The following is a 25,467-nucleotide window of genomic DNA, read 5'->3' as shown; positions in this document are numbered from 1 at the left end:
TACCTGTTCCTAACTGGAGGCAGTGTATGAAGCAGTGTCTTGGATGGGCAGACATCACTCCCAAGAATACAGGAGTCTGTTAGTGAAGAAGTGGGGGTTGGGGACACCATATGGCTACATGGCACAGCTCACCTGTGACTCTGGATTTGGTGGCAAGGTTCAGAGAGAGTCTCACACCTTAGTCTAGCATGGAAAGGAGGCTAAGGTCTCTGGATGACCTTCCTTGGTCTTTTCTGCATTACAGATCTGGTTCTACACCAACAGCATCTTTGGGAAAGCTGGGATCCCTCAGGACAAGATCCCATACATCACCCTGAGCACAGGAGGAATTGAGACGCTGGCTGCTATCTTCTCTGTAAGTCACCAAGAGCTCCTGAGAATGCCATAGGGGCTGGATGGCACACAGACATCCAGGGGACCTGCTAGGTTTTGCTTCATGAGGGCGGGTCTTGTCAGGGGACCCGGTCTGGATTTGAGAGAGACTTGTACTCTATGGATCCTTAGTCCACGTAGTCTTTTCCACTCTGTATCTCAATTCCTTGGGTCTCCAATCAAAACAAGCTAAACTATTCCTAGCTCTGGCTGTGTGACAGTGTGGTCAAACTTTCCAAGCCTTTCCTTCTCTCTTGATGAAGTGTTTACATCTGTCTTCTTGAGGGAGTGTGGTGTGCTTCACTCTGTAGGTGTTTAGTACACCTGAGATTCTTCAGCAATGAAACAGGTATGAGCCAACATGTCTGATGTGGCAGAGTGTAGGTTCTGACCTGGAAAGAGACGCTCAGAAAGAGAGGAAACAGTTTCCTTCACCAATCTCCACCAAGAGTGATGTCAGCACAAACAGGCAGATTCCTTATCCTTCTAATTTGTCAGTAGATTCAATGTTTCTTCTTGCCTTCCTGGATCATTCTAACAATCTTCTTCTTAAAAATGGATACCATTAGAAGTGTAGACAAGTGATGTTCAGGCTCCTTCCTGACCTGCTTTTTGTTAAGGGGAAAATATTTTAATGCTTTGTTATTTGTACGTGTCACCAAAGTCTGTCTCCAGCTGTAAACTGCACCAATCCCGTTATTAATTCCAACTTTTGATCAATAGAACTCAGTCAGCTTGGGGTGGAAATGGTGGAGGAAGAAGAGGATTTGGAGTTTGGGTTTTTGTTTGTTGCCATAAGAAATCAATACCAACTTATTTGGGAGTAAATTTGTAAAAATCCAGAAAACTTTAAAGAATAAAGAGATTATCTCTACTCAAGCTGTGAGGGGCAGCCTGGGAAATGCCCACCCATCTCTACTCTATGAATAGCTTTATTATGTGCCTGAGAGGCTACAGCCCTGCCAGTATCCCAGCCTATGTCCTGCTTTTGTAACAGAAGCTGTGCAGAATGACTTCCCTTCTAATATTAATCCGGCCATTTTAATGGGGTGCGTCATATAACCAGAACAGATTCTGTCTGAAAAGTTGCTCTGGTAATAAAGGCTGTATCAGCCTCCGAAACCCTGGGTCTACTTCCTTTCTTATCCTCCACCCATGGGGTGAGGTTGTTGGCAGCTCTACTCAGAACATGGATGGACCAGGTTCCTGTCCCAGCTTTGCTCCGTGTGAGACAGGTGACTCTCTAGCAAGTTGTTTGATGTCTCTGTGGTTCCCTTCCCCCTTTTATATAAGGACATGTCCCTGCCTCACAGACATAGACTAGGGAGTAAGCAAGTGACACTAAGTGACTGACAGGGCTGGAGGATGGGGCATACTCAGCAGGTGCCCACTGCTCTATGAGGACAGATAAGTCACACCCTGTCACCTGAAGTGAGGTACTTGTCCTTGTGTCCTTGCAAAGAGAACTTCCAGAGACTGTGTGTGTGTGTGTGTGTGTGTGTGTGTGTGTGTGTGTGTGTGAGAGAGAGACACATGAGCTTCGGAACTAGACAGCTCTACAATCCCATTCCCACATCCACTTACCAGTGGGGTGGGCTTAGGGAAATGTAGATGTGTGGTAATTACCATACATCTCTAAATGGATTCGCACATTTATAAAATTAGCTTTTAACCCTTGCCATCTTTAGCAGGAAAAAATTAATGGGTCTCAAAGTTCCCCAGGTCTGACGTCACAGCCCACGGAGATTGGGTCAGAGGGAACTTCATAGTTGGGAGTGAGGGTTTGGAGATGCACCTGGGCTTGTCTGGGCAAGCAGTGAACCTTTGCAGTGACAAAAGGAAGAGGTGAAAGGTCAATAAACAGCAGGCAAGATGTAAGGCAGAAGGGGCACCATTGCTGCCTGGCCTGGAAGATGATGAAGGAGCCAGAACAGAGAACCTGTAATTCCTCAGGGAAATAGGAAAGCCAGTCTTGTTCCCCCAGAGTCCCCACCCCTAAAACTGTGAGTTTTCCTGTGAGATCTGTTCTGGACCTCTGTCTGCGCAAAGCAAAAGCTACTACCTGTGAGTTGGTTTAAGCTGCTTGTTAAAGTAACAATGAGATACTTTAACTCTGCAAGAAAGAGTTGTCATGGAAACCAAAAATCAAAGCCCATGGCTGCTCCTCTCCTCCCCCAAACTCAACATTCAGTAAGTCCTCAGCCTTTTTCAAAGTTTGTGTGACCTGCTTTTCAGGGCTACACAGACAACTTCACCCAACCCTTCAGGGTTATTGTCTATCAATAAAAGGACACCGTGGGTTTTTTTTTTTCCCACTCTCTTTACTGAGATTTTTGACTGTCTATTAAAATGGCTCCAAGGCCTAATAAAACTGAGATAGAAAGACACTCCCGTTCTTTTGATCTGATGTTAATTTGGGCAGCGGCCATCACTTGGCAGCTTGCTGGCTGTAAATAATTGCCATCTTGCAAGAACAGCTGGCTTTCCAGACTGTGTTTGGGGGCTTCAACTGTGCTGTTCAGATGCCTGAACTTCCAGGGAAGAAGTATCATTCACCCATGAGAATGAGGGTCCACCACCGTTAGGCAGAGGCCGTGGGACACCAGCTCTGCCTTTGGGAGGAGGCACAGACTGTGTTATTATTACAAGTCAGGGGCAGAATCCACAGCACCATGGTCTTGTCTGTGGCAGCACAGCTTGGGACTGTGCTATATTGGACTAAATACAAATCTTTAAGAGTTTCCACACTTCCCAGCAGTCCTGAGTTCAGTGTCACGGTCCACATTCTCTGTGGCCATGGTGTGAGATACTGGATCTAATGTATACAGAGACTAAAGGTGAGGGTGACAGGGCACAACAGAGGCATGTTTGGGATCAGTGGTTTCCCAGCCCTGTTGTTAGTCATGACCTGGGGCCAGCTTTGGGGCCAGATGCCTAGCTTTTCAGACTCTCACTTTCTTCTTAGGGAGTGCTGGTAGTAACAGGTCACCCCAATAGGAATTGCTGAAGACTACACTAAGCTCAATGGAAACTCAGTACATGTCACTTTCAATGTGATCCCCTAATCGCATACTGAAATCCCCAGTCTGCCCTGCCCCCCAATGTGACCTCATTTGGAGACAGGTCATTGCAGGTATTGTTAGTTAAGCTAGGATTGGGTTATTCTGGAGTGAGTTGAGCCCCCAAATTCATTTTTTTTAAAGAGGGAGATTTTTGGAAACAGACACCTACAGGGAGACGACCCATGAATATTGGATTCTTTCTGCTAAAAGGACACCAGAATGGAGAAGAAGGCCAGGGCAGATCTAAGAAGGCAGAGGAGGGTTTGGGGCAGATGCTGAGAAGGCTGGGGTGGGCTGGAGCAGACCCTGAGAAAGCAGGGGTGGGGCTGAGGCAAACCCTCCCCTGAGTCATCACAGGGAGCAAGGCTCTTGATCTTGAAGCTTGGGAGAGATGAGAAGCATCCCTGCAGTCTGAGCTGTAGCGCACTGTTACTGCAGCTGTGGAGACTAACACAGTCACTGATGGTTGTCTGAGACCAAGTCCTAGTTCATAGAACAAAACATAAGGGGACTCAGCAGAGGAGACATCCCAGCAGGTTAAAACAGAACCAGCCATCTGCTTTGGTTCTACCCCACTCTCTGCAGATGTGAGCAGCTACTGGCAGCCTCCTCTGAGCTGGACCGTTGTGAGAACTAGAACCTGTGTAGGAACTGGACACAATGCTCAGCGCGTGTAGATCTGACTGTTTCGGTGGTGACGGTCCCGCCCTCTGAGAGTTCATTCATGCACATGCACGAAAGCGAGATTTTGGTCTTAGAAGATGCTCTGCTCTCTGCCCATCCCAGGCTGGGTCTTTTCTAATTCTGATTCCTAGGCTCTGACATCCAGCCTGGCTGACTGGGTGCTTGAGGAAGGTGTGTCAGAAGTCTCAGGGAAGTGCCATGAGGACAATATCCAGTTGGGTCCATGTGTTTTGGTTGCATTTTGGTTGAATTATCTCAAGCCTGTTCAAAAGACATTGTAATCAATCAATCAATCAATCAATCAATCAATCAATGGTGAGCTGCTGCAGCCTGGGAAACTGTATAAACATCTGACAGGGAGCTTGTATCCTGCATATGTAAAGAACCCTGAGAAATCAAGAAGACCAACTGTTCTCTGAAAGTATTTGAACAGATCTTTACCAAAGAAGATTCTCAAAGGTCAAAAAGCACAGGAAAAAATTAGCTGCCATTAGCCATTAGAAGTTAAAATGCACAGCAAGATCCTGTCATTCCACATAAGGACAAACAAAATTTAATTCCTGATAATTCCAAGTGTTGCCAAGGAAATGGAGCAGGAACTCTCATACTGCCAGTCAAGTTTAGAGTCATATTATTCATTTAGAGAACATTTTTTTACAGTTACCTACACACTCATCATTCTGTGCATGAGTATTTACCCAAGAGAAACAAAATCCATGTCTACATAGAGACCCATATGCTGATGTACCCGAGACCAAACCTGGAGGCAACCCAGTGTCCATCAACAAACATGGAGAAATCACTTGTGGTATATCCACTCAGTGGAATATTGCTCAACCATGAAAAACAACTATTCATGTGTATCACAAGCAAAATAGTCCTCAAAAACGTTATAAAGATGGTGAAATTCTAAAATTGTTCTCTTTAAACCCAGTGTGAGAAAGTGGATCAGGGGCTGCCTGGAGCTGAGGGAAGGGACATTGGGAGTCTTTTGATGGAGGTGACATTTTCTATATCTCAATTGCAGTTACAGTAATAGGGTACAAAATTATAACTTAATAAAATTAATTTTTAAAATCCTAACAAGAAATATTTTACCATTGATATCTGCCCAAAGGTCCCAACACACTGGGGGTGGGGTGCTGCAAGGGGACCTTATAGAAGCTTCTTCACATGAAGAGCCCTGTGAGCCAAACGCAGTGTCAACATTTGATAATGTCCTCCAAATACAAGCTAGCTAAGAACCAATATTTTACACTATGACATCAATATTCAGGGGCTTTGTTGGCGAGGAGATGTGGTTCCCCCAGGTCACTGAGGAAGCAGGAAGCTGAGTCAGGCTGAACCTCGAACATGTTCTTTGCATGGGAAATAATAGAGCTCAGAAGTCTTGGTCCTGTGTGGGTCGTGACCCCCTCACCCTGACACAAACAAAGGGACATCATATCAGATATTTACATTACAACTCATAACAGTAGCAAGATTACAGTTACAAAGTAGTAATGGAATAATTTTATGGTGTGTGGGGGGGTCACTACAACATGAGAACTCAGGAAGCATCAGGAAGAGCATCAGGAAGGTGGGTCTAGGAAGCCCCTTGAGGATACAGCCTTCGAAAAGACGGGAGTAAGGAAACAGCCCTCCTGGTCCTACGGGGTCAGGGCATCAGTGTGCTCCCTCCTCCAGGCCTTACTGAAGTCAGCCTGTCTGAGGGGATTAGAGTGAATGGATATTCCCACCCTGCACTAAAGCTGTCAGGGAAGATACTGACTCAAGATGAACAACTGCTCTTGAAGGTTACATGTGTCAACTGGGAAGTAACTGTCAGGCTTCTGGAAGTAACTGTGAAGCTTCTTCACGTGAAGAGCCCTGTACCCTAGGCTGACGAAACCTTTTGTTATGTTTACCAACCAACCAGAGCTCCCAGGGTCTAAACCACCAGCCTGGGAGCACATAGGGAGGGACCCATGGCTCCAGCTGTATATGTAGGAGAGGATGGCCTTGTCGGGCATAGGTGGGAGTGGAGATCCTTGGTCCCATGAAGGCTGGACACCAAGTGGGGGGGGGGGAATTCGAGGGTGGGGAGGTGGGAGTGGGGGGTAGGTGGGGGCACATCCTTATAGAAGCAGGAGGAGAATGAAGGGATAGGGGGTTCCTAGGTGAGGGGGGAATGGGGTGAGGGGATAAAATCTGAAATGCAAATATAATATCCAATTAAAAAAAAGAAAACATGGATATCAATCAACAATGCATGTCTGTCTCTGTGGACAGTAACACATTGTCACACCTCAGGGGAACACATCGTAATCTTGGATTCACAGCACAAGACAGGTTCAGCCCATTGTAACCACAGAGACTCCCTGTGTAACAATGTGACACATTAATCTCTAACTGTGGCATGCTAACCTCAGCACAGCTGTTAACATGTGTCAGAATCAGAATAGCAATGTAACATGCTAATCTCACTGTGACCTGGTCCCCTATGCCATATGGAAGCTTGTCCCTGGCAGCCTCCTTGCTGACTTCAGCACTGTGTTCATCAGGATTTCACTCTAGCTTAGCTCCTCTGAGAAACTGAGGAGACAAAGCCCCCCATCCTCCAGCTCCTGCCTGCCTCCCTCCCTCCCTCTGCCTCTCCCTCTCCTCCTTATTGCCTCTCCATCCTCTTTTCCCACAAAGTTCTGCTCTTTGCTTCTTCCTTGACCCTCCACCCCTCCCATAGCATGCACTCATTGCCCAGCCTCTCTGTTTTCACTGCCTTCCCGTGCACACTGCATATCTTCCTAGCTCACTCCATCACCCAGGAACCAGGGAGCCAGGGGTGCTCCTGGGTTCTGATTTGAGGGCTTTCCAGGGAGGGCAGGGAGAAAAGAGGGTCAGTCAGTGACTCGATGTGTTCAAGGATTGGACATGAAGATGGGACACTGGGCTGCTTGCTACAGAGGGCTTTGCCTGTTTCTACTTTGAGAAACTTAGTATCTTTGGAACTAGAAAAGATTCTGTAGGAATCACTGCTTCACCTTTTATCAGTCATGTGCCTTGGACAGCTTCCCAAGTCTCTTGGTTTTTGTTCTGTTTGTTTCACTTGTATAATGGGGCAAAGAAGGCCGGTTTCATGGGGGTGTTTGTGGGGATTAAATGATTAGTGTTTATCTCAGTGCTCAGTGCACTGCTTCCAACAGAGTGGGTGCTCAGAATGACCCCTCCCCTGTCACCTAGACTAATCCTGTGGTCACACAAAAAGAAGTCAATTCACAAAAGGTCTGGCCTTCATGTTCAAGGCCATGGGGCCAATTAAAGGCTGGAGTGAGAGCAGCCACGCAGGCAGCCTTGACTGACAGTTTCTGCTTTGATGGGCAGGCCCAGCTGCTCTGAGCTAAGTTTAGGCTCAAAATGCTTTTCCTCTCATCTCAAAGCTACCCTGCAGAGATACCACCAACCACACTTCCCCTGTGGGGAAACTCACGCTCAAAAACATTCAGTCAGTCAGTCAGTCAGTCAGTCAGTCATCCATCCTGCAAGTAAGAAAAGCAGAGGCAGAACCAGGACTTGAGCCCAGGTCAGCCTGTCGTCCAGCCCAAGTCCCTCTGGACATCTTTGCTCTATTCTCTTGGGTCAGGTTGCCAAGAGGTGAAGTTTAGGAAACCTGAGTCTGCAGTAAAAAAAGCCCTTTCAACCAGTCAGGGTATCTCCACCTACTGCCAGTCTCTGACTATTCACTAAAGGCCCCTCCTGTCCCAGCAAAGTCACTCCTGGGTGATCTGGTCCCAGACTGCTCCCCATAGCCAAGTGGTCTGAGCTGTCACCTGGCCTACAGGACTGTATTCCCCAGATAGCAAATGCCATTCATGTCCTGCTCTGCCTAGATTGCAGCACCCATTCATCTGCGGAGAAGGTCCACCTCAGACAGCTTCTGGTCACCTGGCCTCTGGTGAGCATGACACTGACTCCCTGCACTGAAATTCCAAGGCAGAGTTCCCAAGGCTTCTGGACCTTGTCCTTTTTCTTGTCACCTGAAGCTGCCAGGCAAGAGGTCACATGCTCAGACCTCACAGCCCTCAGCAGTGTCACTACTTCCGCTCACTAAAGCAGATGAGTTTAATGGATTGTTGCATGAGTGGGTAGGTGGATGAATGGATAGGTGGATGGGTGGGCAGATAATGGATGAATGGGTGGGTGAGTGGATAATGGATGGGTGGGTAGGTGGAGGGATGAATGAGTAGGTGGGTAGGTGGGTAGAGGGATGGATGGGTGGGTGAGTGGAGGGATGGATGGGTGGGTAGGTGGAGGGATGAATGGGTAGGTGGGTGGAGGGATGGATGGGTGGGTAGGTGGATGTAGAGTTTTAACTTAGTGTGGGTTTTATTCTGGCATTTTCACACAGCATTCATTCTTGTTGATCCTCCCCACTCCTCAGGACGGGAGTTCTGCTTTCTTGTCACAGGAACTCTGTTATCCCCCTTTCCCCTCCCACTTAAGATCTCCTCCCCTCAAAGGACTCTAAGTCACCCAATCATAGATACCTGCTTATCGATGGTCCTTTCTGCTCTGTGCACGGTAGCCAGGACGTGGAACATTTCCTGCAGATCGTGGATAAGGACATTGTGGCGCATCTATACGATCAGCCTTAAAGAAAACTGACATGTGCAGGAAAACGAAGGGAACTACAGATGTTTATGTTAAACAGAATAAGCCAGACGCAGAAAGCAAACACTACAGGTTTTTCTCACATGAAGATCATGTGTGTGTGTGGGGGGGGGGGGTATTAAGAAGACCGTGAGAGGGGAAAGGAGGTGACACTCTCAATAGGAATCCTCTCATCTCTAAGCCTGTGCTTGAGCTAACCCTCTCCCTGACAATCTCTGCCTGTTTCTGCTTCCTTCAGGAAGCCCCTCCTAACTGCTCAATTGAAATCAATCATGAGTCTTGACAGCACCTTGGGTTCAATTTCTGGCCTCCTCACTTTCTGCTTTGTGACCTCTTCTAGGTTACCTCATCTCTCTGATCCTTGATGGTTTTTTTTTTTTTTTTTCTTACCTTGGTGACAGACAGAGTCAGTGGGAGGAGATGAGGAACAGTCCCAAAGCTGCAGCTGTGGAGAGGGAGGGCAGGGCTGCTGAGGCTGCAGCAGTTGTCCTCCTAGTTCATGCCCACTGTGTCAAACCAGCCCTCCACAGCCTTCCACGGCCCTCCACCATCTTCCCAGGACTGGGGTCCCTTTTGTATAGACTCAAAGTGAAATAATTTCTCCCTCTCTCTCTCTCTCTCCCTCTCTCTCTCTCCCTCCCTCCCTCCCTCTGAGTAGGGCCTTGTCATTGAGCGCTTAGGAAGGAGACCTCTCCTCATTGGTGGCTTCGGGCTGATGGCACTCTTCTTTGGGACCCTCACCGTGACACTGACCCTGCAGGTGAGATATTGTGTCTGTCACATTTTAAGGGGGTCAGCAGGTAAGTAACTGGCTCTGCTGTCATCACTCTAGAAGAGCCTTGTGGGTTCATCCTCTCAACAGACTCCTCCTGTGAGGCATCTCTCCCATGGAGCCTCCCTTCCAGAGGGAAGTTGAACAAGAGAGGGCCTGACTTCTGGCCCTGCCACTGCCACAGATGAGCTGTGTTGTGAACAGGACTCTTCTCTCCCCTGCACCTCAATTCACGGATCTTTGGAGTGTGTGTGGGGGGGATTATGTTAAGTGCCCCTAAGGTACCCCTCTAGTTATCACCTCCTTGCAAAGAGAGCTGGATTTTGCCTGTTAGGTGGCTTTTCAGTAACTCCCCTGTCACCTGGATTCCTTGTGCTGGTATCTTGGTTTTTCTACTTACCATGCTTCTGGCTCCTCTTGGGCCCTAGCTCTACAAGGGAAAGCCATCCCGGTAGTCTGGGATGCTGTGAAGAGTCGGTGACATCATGCGGAGGGAGTAACGTAGGACTGTGTGTTTACACCTATAGGTGCCTATACACGGGGGAGCAAGTATACCCACTCTCCTTATGAAACTCAGATTGTCTCCTTTGAAAAACTTAATATTTTATTTTATGCATATGGATGTTTTCCCTGCGTGTATGTCTGCACACCACATGTGTGACTGTTGCCCATGGAGGACAGATCCTCTAGAACTGGAGTTACAGATGGTTATGAGCCACTGTGCGGGTGCTGGAAACTGAGCCTGGGTCCTCTGCAAGAGCAACAAGTGCTCCTAACCACTGAGCCACCTCTCCAGCCCCAGATTACCTCCTTTTATGGAGGGAAAGTCTGAATCATAAATACAAGTGATCAGGTTTCATGGCTGGATGAAGGGGAGGTGGATTGGATCCCAGCGTCTGTATTACAGCCCCACAGCTTCCTATATGATCCCTACCCTCTCGGGACAAGCTGCATTCATGGAGCACCTACTTGGTGTCTCAAGCTAAGGGTGCTGGTAAGTCTGGGCATTTCTTTTCCAGAAATAAGTCTTAACATTGAAAGTTGGGCATCTTGTTCATCAGCCAGATATCCTAACATTCCAAACAGTTCTAGAAAGACACAACGGCAGTGTGAAGCCAGTCCTTCAGAGGCGGTGCTGAACTAGTTCCTCCTTGGGAGACAGTGTGTTTGTTGCCTGGGCTGCTATTTTCCCATATCCAGGCATATAGTTGTCCTGAGCTGGATGGTTTTGCAGTCTCCTTGGACATCTGAGGTTTTGAGAGAAAGGGGAAGGTGCTCTGGGATCTGTCTTTCTTCTGCCTCAAGCATTTCCTCAATATAAGTCCCACCCAACAGGACCTCAGAGCTCTCTCAGCACCAGCCTATAGATGAGCGACAGGCTCCCTGGACGCATTCCGTGAGTGAGTTAGCTCCGCACACTCATGGGATGTCAGGCGTGTGAACACAGTGCTGTACACAGGAAGGGTGATAATTGAGTCAAGTGTGGCAATACTTGACTGAACGTCTGCTCTGATGCTTTGCTTTAGAGAAGTGGTCCTCAACCTGTGGGTTGCGATCCCTGGGAGGGCTGAATGACCCTTTCACAGAGCTTGCCTAAGTCAATCAGAAAATGCAGATAGTTACATTATGGTTCTTAACAGTAGTTATAAAGTAGCAATAAAGTAATTTTATGGTTGCGGGGGGGGGGTCACCACAACATGAGGAACTGTATTAAAGGGTCTCAGCATTAGGAATTGAGAATGACTGCTTTAGAGCACCGGTTTGCTGGGAATTGTGCACTTATTTACACTTCCTGCTTACTGGTGACTGTGGAATTCTCCTGGCATCATCTCCTTGCAACCCACGTCAGAGAAAAGAATGGCCAAGTGGTTGCCATTTGTAGCAACTGGGGCTCAGGGATAGGATAGGACCTGTCACACAAAGGGAGTCAGGAAAATGTAAAACCTCAGATTCCCTGGTTGTTCCACAGCTCCTCACCTGTTCTTATTGCCCTTCTGCAGGACCAAGCTCCCTGGATCCCTTACCTAAGCATTGTGTGCATCTTGGCCATCATTGCTTCGTTCTGCAGTGGTCCAGGTAGGACACCCTCCTGCATGGTGCCTGGCCTGGAAACTGGGGAGAAGGGGCAGATATCTCCTTGTCCAGTGGGAGACATAGGCTCTAGGAAGAAGCAAAGCCTAGTGGGGGGAAGGGTGTGTCCCTCCTTGCCCTTAGAGCTTACCAAAGTGCAGTGGGCTATCTTCATTCTGTTCACAGAAGGCAGGTACAGGCCAACTCACAAACGTGCTGATGGTACTATCCAAGAGCCCAATAATGATGAACCTGGGTGCCATATGCCTGGCTCAGGAATGACATGAGGAATCAAAGACAATCAAGCTACATCTGTGCCTTGGAGAAGGCGCAGATGACCTGGGAAGTTCACTGATGGTAGTGGCAGGGATCCACATGTCACTGCTGGTAGACAACACTCTATGAACCCAAGAGAACAAACTCCCGTAAGGCTCCTGGCAGCCCTAGGGAAGATCACTGTCACTAAGTAGCTGGGTAATGCTCTAGCTACAGACCTGGCAGCTATCTACCACCATGCATGGTACCTGCTAACTGGGGAGCCATGATTGGTGGCTTCAATTAATCCAGTTCGATTAATCCAGTCCCACTGTTTCCTAGCCATGCATCCCCTGGGAACATCTGTTCTTCTTATTGTACCTCAGTTTCTCCTCTCTGTAAGATGGAGTTTTCTTCATGGTCTTGCTATTTTCTGGTTTTGTGTCTGTATCAAGCTAGAGCCTCCATGAGACTGATGCTGAGAGGAAGGATTAGGGCAGCATCCAACATGGCTGCACACTCTCTCCCTGACAGGGCTTCAGAGCCTTATTTTTCCTTTTCTGTCTGTTAATGAAAAGACTGAGTTGTGGAACTGAGTGAGGTTCAGTTAGTCATGTATTGTCTGGTGTGCAAGATGGCCCCAGCGTCTCCTAAATCAGTCATGGTGACATTTACTTATTTGAGTTCTAGCAAAACAAATGGAATTAAGCCTGTTTTATTTGTGGTTGTGATTTTTAAAGGGCTGTCATGTTGTTGGTTCCCATTTGTGATTGGCAGATGGAAAGCATTTGTCCTCATCCAAAGTTTTAGGGAACTATGACAAGATGGCAGAGGAAACCTTGTAATGATCAAGGAAACACCAATACACACACACAGACACACACACAAACACCATGAAGGTAGGGTGTCCAGAACAGCTGCTGGACAAAGGGAACACTATGCTGGCTCCACTAGATTCTTGTTAACTTGACACAAGCTAGAGTCATTTTGGAAAAGGGGATCTCAATTGAGAAAATGCTCCTCTCCACAATGACCTGTGGACAAGCTTGTGGTACATTGTCTTGATTGCTGATGGATGTTGGGGAGCTTAGCTTACTGTGGGCATTGCCTTCCATGGGCTGCTGGTCCTGGGTGCTATAAGAAAGCAGGCTGAGCAAGCCATGAGTTAGCAAGCCAGTAAACAGCACTCCCCCATAGTCTCTGAATCAGTTCCTGCCTCCAGGTTCCTTCCCTGACTTCTCTGAGCGATGGAGCTGTAAGCTAAAATAAAAACATGTCACTCCCCAAACTGCTTCCAGTCATAGTGTTTTATGGCAGCTAAGCCTTAGCCAAGACAGGTACCTATCAGGCAGGACAGTGAAGTATCAGGAGGTTATACATTGCATTCTGCAGCAACCTATAGATCTGGGGACTTAATCTTGTTTCCTAATATTGATGACCAACAACTGCCCCTCACCTCTCCTGTGGTCTTTCCCCAGCTACCCACTGGGGATATTAGACAAGGTTGTCCCCTGACCTCGACACACACAGTAGCAGCTTTGAACATATAGGTTGCTCTCTTACCTTCCTTCTTCCAGTCAATCCTGAGGTGCAATTGGCATGTTAAACAGAGAAATGTCCAGATCATTTTTCCCCTTTGATCTGCCCTGTCTATGCTAGGAATAAAAAAATGGGTTACAGGTAAGCCTCCAAATTCTTTCCAAATGAACCTTATCCTAAGTTTATAGACTAAGAGGAAAGCTGTTAGGGTTGATTAGTTTCCTGAATCACAGAGTTGAGAAATAACAGGGTTGGACCTTCACCATCTTGTCCTAAGACTCACGATCTTAATGTCTTCATATGTACCTGGCTGTGGGCATTAAATGCTTGCTAAAACTTGAGTAGAATTAAGTACATTTTGAAATTGACCTACAAAGTTAAAAAACAACTAAGATGCACAGTGGCTAAAGGCACTTGCCACCAAGGATCCCAGGACCCACATGGTAGAAGGAGAAAACCAACCCCCACCCCCACCTCTCTCTCTCTCTCTCTCTCTCTCTCTCTCTCTCTCTCTCTCTCTCTCTCTCTCTCTCTCACACACACACACACACACACACACACACACACACACAAGTTGTCCTCTGAATGTCCCACACTTACATAAACAAATGTAATATTTTTTTAATGACTCAGAGGGAAAGGGGTCTGCACAGAGATTTCAGGTCTGAGGAGGAAGCTTCCATGTGTTTCTTCTCAGGATGAGGTTCATGGCCATCTTCACCAATTTACCCAGCATGCAGCTTCACGAGACAATTTTGTCACTTCTGACAGATCTTCTCAGATGAAGGTGACCCTGAACTGTGCTGATTTCCAAAGCTATGGTTGGTTCCTGCTTCAGACATCATCCCTACTCTGAAGTCAGGAACTGGCCTTGGGCTTTAGCTCTTAAATTTAGCCCCTAAGTCAAAGCACTTGGTGTTCATGAGAAAGCTTTTGTGTCTCAGGGTGTGAAACGCTCAGCTCCACACTAGTGTCTAGGGGGCCCCCTCCAGGGAAGTCACCTGCACCCTACAAGCACAGACTAACTTTTAGTCCAGATACTTCATCCCAAGTCCCTGGTGTTCCCTTAGCATCCATGCCTCCCCAGTGAGCAATAATCTCAGCCACCACATGGACTGGGGTTTAGAACCACAATAAACTCATTCACAGTGCTGATCCCAAGGCCCCAGGGAAATTACCTCAGGGAATTCCAGACTGTGAGAGCTCTGGCATTTACCTAAGTCCTTAGGGCAGAGCCCATCCCTGAAGGAGCTCTACTCTAGAAAAATAAAAAATGAGGGTGCTGAGAGGTAAATGGCTGAGACCCCCCACCCCCACCCCCTCAAGCCATTAAGGAAATGTCAAGAACCCAGGAACCCAGGAATAATCCTCCAGGAAAACCCAGCAGTTTGCTCCAGACAGCTTCTCTCCCGAGCAATGAATTTGAGGAGACCTGACAGGGAGTTGAAACTAGACAGAGGGAAAGAGAGAAAACAAAGCAGCAGTTTTCTACTACATAATTTATGTGTGAGCACAGCCTCAAGGTGGCTCAGAGAATCTCATAAACAAGGCAGTTGAAAGCTTCACTTTTACGGACGGGAAATCTCTCTACATCTCATTCCAGCCTGAAAGTTGACATGAGGGTCTGACATCCCAAAAGAGGGGGAGCCTTAGTGGGGAGGACAGTGTTTTAAGCTGGGAATTAGGATGGAGGCGAGCAGTGGGAGGAAGGTGCTGGCCCAATAGGATGTACCAGGTGCTTGCTTAGTACAGGTCTGATGTGAAAAGGGGTCCCCATATACTTGTCATACTGCCCTGGCTCTGTGAAGCCTTTCCAGCAGGTAGAAGTTAACTGAGGGCTGGGTGAAGGAGCCCTCCAGCTATGCAAGCTAGAGCTCCACAGAGGACCTAGCATCCCAACCTTAGTCTGAGGAGAATCTGAGTAAGGTGATAGAAACAGAGGCAAGTGAAACAGGTAAAACAGAAGGCCCTCATCCCATCTACAGAGGAGGAAGTGAAAAAGTGTTATTCCTGACCTGGGGAAGACCTTGGGGAGTCAGATCTTGCAGTAACCATTTTTTCAAAGGGTTTCCAGGACAGGGAGGGACCAGGATCAATGAGTGCTCGTGGTTAGCATTCTAGATTTATCTGAACGTTGCTCTTCTTGTTCTGTGTCTGTGATCTTACTGTAGGACAGGTCTGGACCCTGAACCCTGCCCATGACACAGGTCGTATACAGAGGTAGACAGGAGGCTGTGTTTATAACATGAACCATCCTGGAATAAAATTCAAGACTTAGCTACAAGTTCTCAAGCACCCCATTTGCAGTTATGGAACAGAACAAGAGCCCCGGCCCTGCTAGTAAATCCCACTGCCACTAAGTCAAGAGCCAACAGATACGAGTCTCCTTGTACAGTAGCTACTGTGCACACAGCTCCAGATGTTCCTACCTGTTGAAAAAATGAACATGTATAGGAAGAAATGAAAAAGAAACACAGGGGGGGGGGACAGAGGGAGAGAGAGAGAGAGAGAGAGAGAGAGAGAGAGAGAGAGAGAGAGAGACTGACTAACTTCTGTGTATGCCTTTGGCCTTCTCACAGCTGAACTATAACTACATAGCCTAGATGAGACTCAAGTCCCCTGGGGAGCTAGAAAATTATGTCCAAAGCAGAGTGACAAAAAAATTAATTTCTAGTCTTCATGACTAAGCAGGAATTATTGGGTAGAAAAATAGGTACAATTATACTCATACAACTAGAGCCATAAACTGAGACACATCCTGACACCAAACCAGTATATATGTGGTCATGATTCTTGAGAGACAAACCCATGAAATATAAAATTAGCTGTCATCGCTAAGGACATGTCAGTGAATTTATGTGAAGGTGAAGCTTTACTTTTGGATTCATTATTAATAGTAGCTCTGTTCTAGAAGTGGAAATACAGCCTCATGCCCATGACCACATAGGGGCTGGTAGGAAGGTCCCTGTGACATGAAGCTTCTGAACCCTGCTTGTGAACACTAAGACACAATAAAGTTGTAGCTGCTCCTGCCCTGGTAGGAGATGCCCCCCTCCCCCACCCCAGTCCCAATCATGGCAGTCACATGGAGTTAAAAAGCCATTTTGTGAATGATCTCCTTTCTAATCTGAGGGTAAGGTGAGAGGACTCAGCAAGAGGCAGAAACTCTAGGACCAGCCATAGTGGGAAGACGTCCCATTCCCAAGGCCACCCAGACTGTGGGAAAACATGTGGTAACACCATAGCCTGGAGCAAGGCTGTGTAGTGCTGCAGAGAGCCTGCCATGCAGGAGCTGTCACCCTCCAAACCAACGGGTGCCTGCCCTGAAGTCAGAGACCTGTCAATGAGCTTCTTCAATATGGGCCATCTCAATGACCAACTAGAAGACAGTAGCCATATTCTCAGAGTATAGGAATCTGGACCAGGAAATGACAAGCAGAGGGACTTGGTGGCAAGTGAGTGAGAAAAAAAAAAAAACTAGTTTAAGGTGAAACCATTGTTCTAGTCTTGTTTCTTTTTCTGTGATTAAAATATCCTGGCATTGGTGACTTTAAATGAGAACTATTTATCTAGCTTACAATATCAGGTGAAATTCTACCATTGCAGGGGAGTTAAGGCAGGACCTTGAAGCAAGTAGTCACATCTGCAATCAAGAGCAGAGATAAATGAATGCATTCATGCTTGTCAGTGCTCAGCACCTCTCTACACATATGCAGCCTACAGTGCCCTCTCTAGGAGGTGACACTGCCCCACTATGGGCAGGTCTTTCTACCTCAGTTAATATACTCAAGAGAATCCCTCACAGACAAGCCCACAGCCAACATGGCCTAGGAAATTCCTTCTTGAGTCCCTTCCTGGGTGGTTCTAGAAGTTAATAATTAAATTGACCAGCACAGTACCATCCATGTTAGTCACTTCCCCATTATTCAAAAATTATCTGAGACAACAAACTTAGAATCAGAAAGGGGTTGTTTAGGCTCATAGTATGTGAGATTATGGTCTGTCTTAGGGTTGTATTACTGTGAGGAGACACCATGACCAAAGCAACTCTTATATGGAACAACATTGGGGCTTCCTTCATGGCAGAAAGCATGGTGGCATAGGCAGACACGGTGCTGGGGACATAGTTGAGAGATCTACCACCACCCTCAGGCCCCTGTGGCCTGAGAATGGCACCTCCATACTTCTGGAAGTCACTAGGCAGCCAGACCAGCCAAAGCTACTTTCCTGAATCTGGAAGCATACAGACAGCATCACTGGATCTGTCAGCTCCAGCAAGGCTGTTAAAACTCCCTTCTTCCATCGTCTCAGACAACCTAGAGGCGTGGCTTCTCGATATCCATTAGTCTGAGCCCTGAGGGGCTGTAATCTCCACAGAGGATGGCCAAAGCTTGCTCCTCAAGTCAGCCTAGTCCAGGTTCATGTTTATTTAATAAGATATTAAGTTACTCTGACTAAATACTCAACATGAGCAACATTGAGGAGGAAAGATTTAGTTTGGCTCAGGGTTTCCAGTCACAGTCCTGAGCTCTGTGGATGTCAGGCTCATTATGTGTCAGAAGGTCACAGTAGTAAGGACTAAGCAGAAAGAGACTGTTCACCTCAGGGCAAATGGAAAGTGGGGTGGGACAAACTGAGGCTACATATGTAACCTTCAAGGTACGCTCACAGGGACCTATATCCTCCAGAGCCCTGCCTCCTAAAGTTCATGGGGGGTGGGGAGAGGGGGGAATATACTACCATTTGGGGACCAAATATTCAACCTCTTTAGGAAACATTCCATATTTAAATGACAATGTATTCCTCTTTCATGGTGAATTGAATGACGTCCACCAAGATTCATGTTTGTTTGGATCCTTGGAATGTAACCTTGCCTGGAAATAAATCCTTAGTGAACAGTTAGTTAAGGCTTTTGGGTTGTGATCAGCAAGACACTGTCCAATCCCAAGCTTCCAGTATCCAGGTCTGAGATGGCAAATTCCTGTTTTGAGTGATCACATTTGTCTTCATTTGTTACAACAGGCACAGGAAACTAATCTGGCCACTGTGGTGGCAGGAAAGCACTTTCTCATCCCAGGCATCTGTAGGCCAGGGTAGGTGGCCTTGGAAACAAAAGACTTGAACCATCCATTGTGACAGAGGCATGTGGACAAGCTGCTCAGTGAGGGTACAGAGCACGCTCCACTTGTCTAGGGAGACCAGAGAGCTTTCAAAGTTCTTATTAGCTTCCTTCAGTTGAGCACCTGCTCCACCAAGAGCATAGCTATGTGCATCCTGACGACCACAGCATCTCTGAAAAGGAGACTTGTTTGTTTGCTTGGTTTTTGTTGTTGTTGGTAGCTGGTTGATTGGTTGGTTTTGTTTTTGTTTTCTTCTTTTTTGAGATGGGGCTTCTCTGCATAGCTTTCACTGTCCTGAAACTCGCTCTATAGACTAAGCTGGCCTCGAACTCACAGATATCCACCTGCTTCTGCTGACCTCGGTGAGATTAAAGGTGTGAGCCACTGCCACCACCTGACTATGGTCACCATCATTTTCTCTTCCTCTTCCTCCTCCTCCTTCTCCTCTTCCTCTTCCTCCTTCTCTTCTTCCTCCTCCTTCCTTCTCTCTAGGCTCCAAGAAGCCTTGCTTAGTCTGCCCTACACACAGCATAGATGAGGCACAACCAGAATTTGCCTGATTCTGAGCCTGATCGCGCCCCCCCCCCACCTACCCCATTCTCCCTTGAGTCTCTTGCTGCTCAGTTTTCCTTCTTATCTTTCTCCACAGCCTTGGGTAGAGTTAATTAGTGAGCTTGCTGCCTGCAACTTGAGTAGGAACACATAGCTGTGTGCTTTAAGATTTTCAACCAAGCTCACTTCAGAAAGGTTTGTCTTCAGAAGAAATCACAAGTGATCGATCTTTAAAACAGTTCCAAGTTCCAGTGACTAAGCCTGGATGATTGATTGGTTGAATGATTGACTGAGTGGTTTCTTTCTTTCTTTCTTTCTTTCTTTCTTTCTTTCTTTCTTTCTTTCTTTCTTTCTTTTGACAGCGTGCTGGTTATCAACTTAAATACAAAGTGGCTGGATACACCACTAAGGATTTTTTTTAATTAAATCATTTGAAGGGAAGATTTACTTCTAATCTGGGTATTTTAAGGTGAGAAGATCCACTTTTAATCCAGGCTACGCCTTCTGCTAGCAGTCTATATAAAAGACGTGGAAGAAGGACGCTTGCTGTCTTTACCTGCTTGCTCCTGCTCTTGCCCTCTGACAAATCTAAGTCTACTTTTTTCAGATTCTAAAAAATATACTGAAAACAAGCTGAGACATTCAGCTGTGTGGACTGAACAAATGCTAGATTCTTGAAGATTTCACTGGTAGAAATCCATTGTAGGACTAGCTGGACCACCTGCAAGCCGTTCTAATAATCCCCATTAGTAGATAGATAAGTAGGTAGGTAGGTAGGTAGGTAGATATGTAGGTAGGTAGATATGTAGGTAGGTAGATATGTAGGTAGGTAGATATGTAGGTAGGTAGATAGATATGTAGATAGATAGATAGATAGATAGATAGATAGATAGATAGATAGATTGATAGATAGATAGAGGATTCATTCTGTAAGTTCTGTTTCTCTCTAGAAAACCCTGACTCACACAGAACAGAAGGGCCTTTCTGGCCTCAAACTCATGAACCTCTTGCCTCTGACTCCCTAGTGCTGGGTTCTCAGGAGTATACCACCAGGTTCTGCCAAGCCTTGAGGTTTAACAGACATTTAAAAAGTTCCCAGAACTGGTTCTTACTCTGCAGGGACAATGACAACTGTCAGCTTCCAGATTTTCCACAGTTCCCACCTCAGCTGCCTTCCTTCTAGCTGTGGTTTGGGTTATTCCTCAAAATCCAGCACAGGAATTTGTCTGTTATTCTTCCTACTTCCACTGACATATGACTGACTGCCAGAGTGCATCCATTTACTGTGGCTAGTGCAGACTGGTGAATTCAAATAACAGAAATGCATTCTCCAGTTTTGGAAGCCAGAGGCCCAAGATCAAGTTTGAGCAGGGCTACTCTCTCCCCCTCTCCCTCTGTCCCTTTCTCCTTCTCTCCCTTTCTCCCCCTCCCTCTTCCTCTCTCTCCTTCCCTCTCCCTCTCTTTCCCCTTCCCTCTCCCCTCTCTCTCCTTCCCTTTCCCTATCCTTCCCTCTCCCCTCTCTCTCCTTCCCTTTCCCTATCCTTCCCTCTCCCCTCTCTCTCCTTCCCTCTCCCTATTCTTTCCTCTCCCTCTACCCCCTCTCTCCTTCCCTCTCTGTCTCTATTTTCCCTCTTCTCTCTCCCCATAACCCTTCTTTCCCCTCTCTACCTTCCCCCTTCACTTTTTCTTCCTCTCCTTTCTCTTTATTTTCTCAGTGTCTCTCTCATCTCTGTGACCTCTGCCTCTATCCTCTCATGGCCATCACCTCTGTGCCCCAAATATCCTTCTGCCTATCAACTTAGATGAATAACCAAACTAAGTTCCTTGCATAAAGACCCTGGCCTATTCTAACAACAAAGAAGAAATATTGGAAATGAAATGCTCAGTAAATCACGGACAAAGTGGGAAACGCCCCAAGAGATTAGACAAGGCAGAGGGAAAGGTTGAGGAGCTGAAGAAAAAGTGGAGAGTTGTTACCCTGAGATAGCAGTAATGATAACAACTACATTAAGGAACTTCAGGACCCAGTTAAGACAGCAAACCTGAGAATCTGCCACATAGGAGAAGCAACCAAAATATAGATGAAAGGTATAATGAACTCCAAGACTTTATAGCAGGACATTTACCAAACTTAAGGAAAGAGGTTGATATACAGGTAGAGGAGGCATTTAGAACCCCAAAGAGACATCACTAGTAAAGAACTTTTTTGTCACACAAAAGCTAAAATTCAAGAGTACAGAACAAAGAATATAGGGAACTTCCAGAGAGAAGTGGTGAGTTACTTACAAGGACAGACCTGTTAGGATGAGAGCAGGCTGTGAGCACAGACCCCATTGGCCAGGAGAATACAGACAGATATGTTTCAAGTCACAAGAAGTATACTACTAATCAACATTATTATACCCAGTGAAATTAACCTTTAATTCAAGGGACAAATAAAGACCTTCCTTGATATGCATGAACTTAAGTACTTTATGATTACCAAGCCAGCACTCCTATAGATACTCAAAACCATGCTACATACAGAAAAGGAAGAAAGTGATACACAATCATACAGGCTAGGGAAAGAACAGATTTCACTGGTGGAGTGAATAAATGAGAAATAGAAAATAACTAAAGCCTATTGACTCAGTAAACTAGAACATTTCTAAGATGAGTAAGGGATAAATTACCCTGTGTTTTTCAATAATAATTTTAAATGTAAAGGGTCTAAGTCCCCAGTCGAAGGGCATACACTGGATGGATGGGTTAAAAAGCAATTTCAACTAATTTCTATCTGCAAGAACTCTCGTTGGCAAGAAAACAGACAGATGCAAGGTGAAAGAATTGGGAAATGATATTTTGAGTAAAACACTCTCCCAGAACACTCTTGATTCTGATGAGCACATTTTCAAAAAGGAACAGAAGATAAAGCCAATATAAAAATCAGTGGTTTTTCTATGTACCAATTATGAACATGCAGTGAAAAGAATCAGGAACACAATCTTATTAGCAATAAGGAATAAATCTGGCTAAGGACTTGAAGGACCTCTACAATGAAAGCGATGTGCTCTGCTGTGAGAAACTGAAGGAGGTTCTGGAAGACAGAAAGACCTCTGACACTCACATATCAGCAGAACTAAGGTCTGAGAGGTCATTTCTTGAAGGCCAATCTACAGATTCACTGCAGTCCTCATCAAAATTCTTCTGGAATTATTCTTATAAATACAGAACAAGCCAACAATTCATATGGAAGCACAGCAGATTCTAAATAGCCAAAGAAATTCTGAGTGATTCTGGATGTATCAATCTCTAGTTTTGAGGTGGCTTCAAAAAACTGTTCTCAGCACTCAGTGGGGAAACTGACAACCCGGAGGAGCACTAACACTAGACAATCATCGCCATGATTACCACCATCACCAGAAGCACTACCAGCACTGTCGCCATGGTCACCATCTTCAACATAACATTTCCACCAATGTCATAATGGTGGAAATGGTCATTAGCAAGCACCGCCACCACCACCACTACAGCCACCACCACCACCACCACCACCACTACAGCCACCACCATCACTACAGCCACTACCACCACCACCACTACAGCCACCACCACTACCATCACTACAGCCACCACCCACCATCACTACAGCCATCACCACCACCACCACCACCATCACTACAGCCACCACCACCACCACTACCACTTCAGCCACCACCACCACCATCACTACAGCCACCACCCACCATCACTACAGCCACCACCACCACCACTACCACTTCAGCCACCACCACCCACCATCACTACAGCCATCACCACCACCACCACCACCATCACTACAGCCACCACCCACCATCACTACAGCCATCACCACTACCACCACCACTATAGCCACCACTACCACCATCACTACAGCCACCACCACCACCACTACCACTTCAGCCACCACCACCACCACCACCACTACAGCCACCACCACCCACCATCACTACAGCCATCACCTACCAGCCACCACCACCATCACTACAGCCATCACCACCACCACCATCCACTACTAGCCATCACCACCACCACCATCACTATAGCCACCACCACCCACCATCACTACAGCCACCACCATCACCATCACTACAGCCACCACCACCACCATCACTACAGCCACCACCACCACCATCACTACAGCCACCACCACCACCATCACTACAGCCACCACCACCACCATCACCATCACTACCACCACCACCATCACTACAACCACCACCATCACCATCACTATATCCTCATTGCCGTGGTAGGTGGCGACAGCATCACCACCACTTGTCTTCTTTGGCATCTTTAACCAAACACCACATATTGGTCAACCAAAGCAACAAACATCTCGCAGTTTGAGAGATTGGAAATTCAAAATCAAGGAATTAGCAGACTCAGTGTGTGATGATCAGCCACATGGTCATAGATAGCATCTTCTTGCTTGTTCCGAGCCCCTTCCGAGTCCCCTCGCCCGCAAGAGAGACACGGGAGGCAGTGTTCGGGTAGTTACTACAGCGAGGCTTTATTCTTGTATCAGCTGAAGCGGAAGACCCCAAGCCCAGAAAAGGCACTGCTTATATGCACCCTAGAGTGGTGTGTTCACTTCTGATTGGCTGTTCACTCATCACCCCATATTATGCCCCGGGATGGGCAGTGGCTTGGCGCACTTTCGCCTCTTGCACCTGCGCAATTTAGTTGTTTACTTGTGGGAGCACTGGATGCCAGCCCATCTTGTAATGGCAAATGTTGTCACTGCTCGCAGTGGCTCCCTACACTTGCTCTATAATCACGGAATGGCAGAAGAAGGCACAGTCTCTGGAGTCTTGGTTTTAATGTTATTAATCTTATTCATGAGGGCTTATGGTGCAATCACTCTCACCTCTTAATGCCATTGCATCGATACCATTGGGTATTCAATGTATGAATGGGGAGAGGCACAGTAACCCAGTCCCTAACATCACCACTACCATCACGGTTACCATTCCTACTACTGCCATCACCATCACCTTCCCAACAGCACCCCCATCATTAGCAGCAGTAGCTGCACCTTTATTGAGCAGCTATTACATTCTTGTATGGTATTGTATGGTATGTATCACAGGTATTTACCTGTGATATCTAGCTCCTTTCACATGAAACTCAAGAGTCATCTGAGACAGGAAGTGAGGGATTACCCTTCGTGCACCTCAGCTTCTGTTAGAACCCCACAGGCTGAGTAGGTGGTTGGAGCGGGTCATGAGAAAGCCTTCCCCCACTCCATGTCACAGCTTCCTTCACAGCTTCAACGAGCAGACTCTTGTAGGCCTGAGGCATCAACATTGCCCTCGTTTTAATTTGCACCTTTCCAACTGAGAAGCAATTACAGGATAATGATTCATTTCTCTAATGTGTCAAAAATCAGCTGCTAAAAAAAAAAAAAGCAAAAGCAACCCACTGCATTCCTATTCTGACCATTGTCTTCCTGTTCCTCTGAGGGAAGGCTAGGTTTAGGCCACTCAGATGTAGTGGGGATGTTATCGTCCACACTGAGAGCAAAGTGGCCAGAATTAAATGATTATTTACTTACTTATTACCCTTCCCCCACACATACATATATACATGTATGTATATATATATGTGTGTGTGTGTGTGTGTGTGTGTGTGTATGTATATGTGTGTATATGTGTATATGATGTATATGTATATGATGTATATGTGTATATGTATATATGTATATGATGTATATGTGTATTTGTATATGTATATATGTGTATATGTATGATGTATATGATGTATATGTAAATTTTTTGAGACAAGGTTTTATGTAGCCCAGGCTAGCCTTGAGCTCATTAGGGTATCCAAGGATAACCTTAGATTCTTGACTCTCCTGCCTCTGCCTCCCACGTTCTGAGATTACAAGTGTTCTTTACTATACCTGACCCATAAGGGAGATTTTAGGCATCAGATCCTGACCCTTAAAGATCAAAGGCAACTTTCCCAGAGAGACCACATGAAGTGCAAAAGAACTTAGAACTTGGAGTGTTCCACCCCATGCATACCCTGCCTTCTTCAGCATCCCTGTGTGGCTGCAACCTGATCTTACCCTCTTTCATCAGTTTACCCACAGGTGAAAATGGTTGTAGGAACTGTGAGGTCTAAGTGGAAAAGACACATGTCACAAGGGCCATTCAACAGCTCAGGAAGGCCATTCCATCTCCCATCTGCCCCCCTTCCAGGGCACCGGCCTTGGAGCAAGTGCTGGCAGTCTGCAGTGACCACATTTGTGGCTGCATTGTGTTCACAGGTCTCCAGGTCACTACCTTGTCCTCCCTTCTCAGTTCTTTAATTGTCTCTGCTCTAGTCCAGGGAACAGAGGCCAGGGAAGCCAAGAATCCACCTGCCCCCT

At 46.6% G+C, this 25,467-nt stretch overlaps 1 protein-coding gene across 8 annotated transcripts in view; it reads left to right on the top strand.

Moving 5' to 3' along the window:
* The window catches only part of Slc2a9 (solute carrier family 2 member 9), a 122,054-nt gene that overhangs the window by 79,565 nt on the left and 17,022 nt on the right, over positions 1 to 25,467 (top strand). For all 8 annotated transcript variants that reach the window (XM_076938416.1, XM_076938418.1, XM_076938420.1 and 5 more), the window contains 3 exons: positions 245 to 355; positions 9,424 to 9,525; positions 11,538 to 11,613. In XM_076938416.1, coding sequence (XP_076794531.1) covers positions 245 to 355; positions 9,424 to 9,525; positions 11,538 to 11,613 — 289 coding nt within the window. The remainder of the gene's footprint in view (positions 1 to 244; positions 356 to 9,423; positions 9,526 to 11,537; positions 11,614 to 25,467) is intronic.

Source organism: Arvicanthis niloticus, chromosome 7, assembly GCF_011762505.2.
Source record: "Arvicanthis niloticus isolate mArvNil1 chromosome 7, mArvNil1.pat.X, whole genome shotgun sequence".
Lineage (NCBI taxonomy): Eukaryota > Metazoa > Chordata > Mammalia > Rodentia > Muridae > Arvicanthis > Arvicanthis niloticus.
The sequence above is the reverse complement of the archived record's forward strand: the minus strand, read 5'-3'. Positions and strand labels throughout refer to the sequence as shown.